This window comes from Melospiza melodia, chromosome 28 (assembly GCF_035770615.1).
Source record: "Melospiza melodia melodia isolate bMelMel2 chromosome 28, bMelMel2.pri, whole genome shotgun sequence".
Lineage (NCBI taxonomy): Eukaryota > Metazoa > Chordata > Aves > Passeriformes > Passerellidae > Melospiza > Melospiza melodia.
Window position 1 is genome coordinate 3016402 of NC_086221.1, and position 6000 is coordinate 3022401.

Here is a 6000-nt window from a genome sequence, read left to right on the forward strand (position 1 = left end):
AACTGAACTGGTTTTTTGTTTTGTGTTTTCTTTTTCTCCATAAAAATGAAAATCAATCAAGCAACCAGCTGAATGAGAAGCCTAAACAGACCTTAAGAGGTCTAAACAACATTTAAATCAATGTTGCTCCTCAAAACATGTCCCAGGAGGAGGAGGTCCATTTCTCCCAAGCCCTGAGCCTTTAGGTTTCACCACTCAGGCTCTGTTAAGGTTGAATATTTCAAAATTCATTATTTCATGTGCTGAACTTTTCTGATGCATCTCTGTATCCTCTCCAGTTGTCAATTTTTTTAAAATCTTCCAATGAGTGCAAGATTCTGAATGCAGAATTTTCTACTCTTGTGCTGTCACAGAGGTAAAATCCCCCCCATTTCTCACAGAGAAACTCCAGAGCTCCCATTCCACCATTACACTGCTCCCCACAGGGATCCACAGCTATTTTTCTATGCTCCTTCCTCCTCTAAGATGCTCTATGCTCCTTTGTTCCAAAGGTAAACCTCCTCATTGAGTCCTTCTTAAGTGATTACTGTTTCATAATATCCACTGTTTATTGGGCAACTGGGATCCCTCTAAAGCCACCACCATAACTCCATTCACCATCACAGTTTTTGCTCTTCTAGACTTGTAAAAAAAATTACATACCCTTGGCTTGAGGTTATGAGACACCATTAGAAAGGGATCCTTCATTACAAACAATCATTAGTAGTTGAAATAATTTGTGATTTGGTGTATTAATTTTGCATAATAGTAATTTCTGTAATTAGAATACTGATCACAAGTTCTAGATCTCAGACAACAACAACACACAAATACATGGAATCATGGAAAAAAATAAAACTAATTTGGCCACATCAGTGTCCATACAATTGTATTCCACACTATCGCCCTCCAAGTTCCTATCCAGGACTATTCCAGACATTCTTCCACTCTGGAGCTAGAGGGAGTCAACTCTTGCACCCACAAAGAACTTAAACCACTAAGGAAATTAATTTTCCCCATTCTCAAGTTCACCAGTATTCCAGGATTTACTGAAAACTGACAGTTAATAATTTTGATAACTCCAGTGTCAATTCCTTCAAATTTCCAGCTCTGCTAATACAGACTTTCTGATCTTTAAGTGCTTGGTTTAAGTTACTTGGAAGCCTTAACAGTACTTCTCCATATTCACATTATTTAAAGCAATGAAATTTAGCCTGGATGTTCTCAATTTTCATGCTTGGCCTTGGGAAAGAGATGATGTTTCTAGTACAATGTACAATTCTGAGTATTTTGAAAAGCATTTATATGTTAGGTAAGGCTTAAGTAATCATTATTTATTATTTCTTCACAGCAGCAAAGCAACGACGCAACAAAGTGAAGGAAGAGTCCATCTTCAAGAAAGGCTTGGAGCATTTGATACCACTCCTGCTCCACACATTACCATTAACTCACTTTTGTGAGACTGTTTGCTTCCATTAATTGCTATTAACTACCTACCTTGAAGAACAACTCCATTCTCAAGCAGTTCTTCATTTGACTCCCCTATATGCCCTCACTGATTTGCAGAGCTATCACAAGTTTCTAGAATATAAATCCATCACTTGATATGCCAAGTTTTGGAGTAAACTTAAGTTTATTCCAAACTATCTGATACTGTTTAAATGGAGAAATGCTAATGAAAGATGGTTTTGGTTAATTGAAGAAAATTTTAACTCCAAGATGGCACATGATGGACTGCAAGCAAGTACCCCACCCACTTTCCTGCATCCAGCTGCCCCTTCCCCTGCAGATCCACAACAGACTCAAATTTAAATCTCCACTTTATGCAGCTCATTACCTACCAGGAACAACCCCATCCAAGCACTCTCTACTCACACCCCACACTGCTGACAAAAAGCCCCAGAGAGCAGTGCCAGTGAACTGGTTATGGCTGCACCACCAGCCACTGCAGCATCTTTGAACCCCCAAATGAGAGCAAAACTCAGTCATTGGTGATGGCTGGAACAAACTGCAATGAAGAGGAAGAAAACTCCTTTGGAGCACTCAACTGGAAACTGCCATGCAGAAATTGCACCTCCTGTTATATTCCTGGATGTTCTTTCATCTTGTGAACATGCAGTGATCACCCAGAATCCTCTGTCTTCTGCACGTCAGCTACCTCGATATCTCCTCACTAAACAGGTCACTGTCCTCCAAAGCTGCTACACAAGAAGCCACTGCAGTTGTGGTTTTCTCTGGGCCCACCTGGTTCCCAGGTAATGCCAACAGAAAGGGACCAGAGAAAGCCCTGCTGCTGGTCCTTCCAAGCCCAGGCAGCTCTCCTGTGCATGCTCAGCTGCTGGAGCATCAAAGCCAGCTCTGGAGCAAGGACTTGTTCAAAAATAAGTGGGGAAGCTACAGCTGGGCACCAGCAGCCTCACACAACGTTACTCCATACTGCTACTCATATATAGACACACAAATTCATCTGCTGATAACAATACAGCAGAGTTTAGGCTAAAATAATGCCAGCCCAACATCAAATTTCCAATCCTCTCTCGGCACAGATCCTGCCAGTTCATGGTGCTGCCTACCTGCTTCCCGGCACGTAACCAGACTGCGCACGCCGGCAGGAGATTCCCTGGGATGAGGAGGATTCCAAAGGCCAGCCATCACCAAACAAGGCATCCAGCTGGCCACACACACTGCTGTGCACAGGGCAGGGCAGGCTCTAGCTCACGGAATTACAGACCCCTCGATGACACCAAAAAGAACAATAACTGAATATTCACTGCGGCTCCTGCTCGCAGGGGGAAGGCCAGGAACTACGTCAACTTAAAGGGTTTTCTGGTCGCTTTGGAAGAGCTCCCTCTATGCTCCAGGCCGTTGAACCAAGCACGCACTTCACAAGTCATCCCAGGCATTATCCAGGGAAGATAAAGCCATGGGAGCTCAGCTCTCCCAAAGCCAGGCTCCACAGAACCACCCGTGCTCAGCCCTCAGCGGCTCCAACTATTTTCATCCTGCTTCTAAATACGCTCAAAGAGCTGATCCCACGGCCAGGCAGGCACAGCGCCTGGTTCATATCTGCTGCAATACCTGCCCCTTCAGGAAGAGGAGAGCAGCTGAAAACGCAGTTGCAGTGAGTAATTCAGTCCTTTGGAGGGCTGGTGATTTATGATCTCCAACAGATAACCTCCTACAAGCAGCTTGCTGATAAGGTTTTGGCTTTTTACACAAGCAGCCAAGAAAGATGGGATTTTTTAGATGAGATGTTTTTAAAACAAAAAGACATCCCTCTCAAAAACATCCAAACAAACAAAAAAAATAACCCTCTCAAGAAACCCAACCAAACAAAAAAAGCAGTTCTGGTCGCAGTTGCTGAAACATTGTTGGCAACTTGGCAACTTAAAACCTCAAAATATCTACTAAAAAGTACTACAGATCTTCAGTGGTGACTCTGTAACAAAAACCATCTTACCCCCTTAACTCTGAGCATCTGGCTGCCCTGCATGAAAAGAAACCCTGGCATATTCTACCAGGATACAAATTCAAGAGCTCTCTTCACACAGCAATCGGGGATTATTCCTCCAGAGAGCTGGAACACCTTCCTTCCTCTCCAGCAACATTCACATTATTCACTCTGCCACAAACATTTCTGCCACCTCAGACACTAACTCAGCAAGTTATTACTATTTTAATTCAGAAGGAAAAGAATGGACACAACAGGAGTCCCAGGAACAACCAAAACACAAAAGTAAGGAGTGTGTGTTTCTGAACATTATTTCTTTGAAGTCAAAGTCTCACTCGCAAAACTTCAGCCTACAAACTGTTCAGTCGGCTTCCCCCCTTGCTGGAGGAGATGTAAGCTCAGTGCCTGTTTAACATTTTAGTTGTTGCCGTCATGTTAACTGCCTTACCTGGCTGCACCACCCCAAGACTCACACCACGCTCCACTGAGGGGAAGAGCAATTCACTCAAAATAAAGATGATTCACACATTGTTTAATTAGATTTTTACTTCCAGAAGCCCCTCTCCTCACCAGTGTGGGTGTTCATTCCTTTAAACAAACTAAGAATTCTGACTCCACAAAACTGTGGTTCTAAGATCGTCACAGCATTTCTTAGTAAATTGAGTCGACGAACAAGGGGAAATCAGAATTCATACCCCAATTTTGAGCTTGCTACACCATCGGTTGAGATGATGATGATGAAGATGAAGGCTTACTACTTCTTCCCACTGTGGATTGCATTCTAAAATGGTGGCCATGTCTGTCTAGGCTTCAGCTCGCACAGCCACCAGCCAAACTCACGGCTGCGGAGTTTGGTCTTGTCCAACTTGAGGAACAGTTCCCTGCGCTAGACGTGCGCCGAGGCCGGGGAGGCCGCGGCGGGGCCGGGGGCTGCGGGGAGCGGGTCCCCCCGGCCCCACACGGCCACAATGCCAACATGGAGGGCAGCACCCCGGGACCTCCTCCGGGGTTCGGTGGGGCCGCTCCGGGCGCGAGGCCCCGGCCAACCCCGGGAGCCGGGGAGAGGCCGGGCCCGGCCGGGGCAACTGCCCCCCGCCCCCGCTCCCTTCACGGCCGCTCTGGCGACTCCCCCACCGGGAGCTCCGACACTTAGGAGCCACTTCGCGGGGGAAGCGGCCGCTTCCTTCGCTCCCCTCAGCCCCAGCCCAGTGAAACTTCTGAGGGGCGGCCTCGCCTGCCCGGGGTCACCTGCGCGGCCGCGGGCCGGGGGGAGCCGGGCCGGGCCCCACACAAAGGCCGCTCCCGGCGGCGCCATGCGGGCACTCACCGGCGGCGGCCGCACCTTGCAGATGCCGGTCTGCTCGGCGATGGGCCGGATCTTGTGGATGAAGGCGAAGGGGTCGGCGAACTCCTCCCAGCTGGGCTCGAAGACGGGGCACTCGGGCGGGGGCAGGAACTCGGCCATGGCCCGGCCGGGGCGGCCGCTCCGCTCCGCGCTCCGAACAATCTCCGGAGCCGCCGCGCTCCGTGCGCGTCCGCGGGGGGGCCGGGGCTGGGAAAAGAGTCCGCCCGGCCCGGGCAGGGGAGGGGGCGCGGCTGCCCCGCCCCGCCCGCGCCTTTGTGCGGGGGCCCGGGGCCGGACCGGGGAGGGCCCGTTGGGGGCGGGGGGAGCAGGCAGCGGCGGCTCCTCTGGAGCGCGGCCTGCCCCGCGCGGCGCCGACCCCTCGTCCGCTACCGGGCACCGGCGGAGAGCGAGGCCCAGAGAGCGCCGCTCACCGCGGCCGCCCGCTGGGGTTCCGTCCCGGTGCCCCCCGCCCCGCCGGGCCGCAGCCTCGCGCCCCCCGCTCCCGCCGCCTTTGTGCGCGGCCCCTGGCCCCGGGCGCGCTGCGGCCGCTCCCCCCAGCACCGCTGGTTCGGGGAGGCCCCGGGCCGCGCTCCCCGCCCGCCGTGCCCCCCGCGGCCCGGCCGCTCCGTCCCGCCCCCCCGCGCGGGGCCGCCGGCGCTGTGTTTACATGCGCGGAGGGATCCGCACAGCTGACAGCGGACCGCAGCCGGCGCTACTTTTTTTAAAGAGCCTCTCCGCGCGTCGCCATTGGCTGAGCACGGGTCGCGTCACGCGCGGGGCGGGACCCGTCCGCCTCCGCGCGGCCGCATTGTCTGCCCCGGCCGCCGAGCCCCCGCGGCCCCGGCCCGGCCCCTTTGTTCGGGGGGAGCCGGGCCATTGTCCTGCCCGCCGGCCCCGGGCAGCGCGGAGGGAAGGAGCGCTCCCGTTCCCGAGGGAGCGCCGCGAGGTGCCCCCCCCGCGGCCCGGCGGTTACCGGGGCTCCCCCCGCCGGGGGTCCCACACTGGGCGGTCCCGGCCCCAGCAGCGGGGCTGGGGGGCGGTGCCGGGCGGGGGAGGGGCGGCCCCGCCGCAGCAGGCGCCGCACGTAGCGCACGTGCGCGGGGGGGCGGCCCCGCTCCCGCCCCCGGCCCGGCCCCCCGGCCCGGCACCGCCCCAGGGACCCCGGCACGGACCCTCGCACCGGCACCGGCCCCGGGCCCCAGGGACCCCCGCTAGCGGCCCCCGG

General features: G+C 53.9%; 1 protein-coding gene across 3 annotated transcripts in view; it reads right to left on the reverse strand.

Moving 5' to 3' along the window:
- The window catches only part of KDM5B (lysine demethylase 5B), a 59782-nt gene extending 54846 nt beyond the window's left edge, over nucleotides 1-4936 (reverse strand). The window contains exon 1 of one of the 3 annotated variants that reach the window (XM_063178233.1): nucleotides 4758-4936. In XM_063178233.1, the coding sequence (XP_063034303.1) occupies nucleotides 4758-4895 (138 nt within the window). In that variant the 5' untranslated portion in view covers nucleotides 4896-4936. The remainder of the gene's footprint in view (nucleotides 1-4757) is intronic. The other 2 variants (XM_063178234.1, XM_063178231.1) reach the window with 2 other exon arrangements.
- Between the last annotated feature and the right edge of the window lie 1064 nt (nucleotides 4937-6000).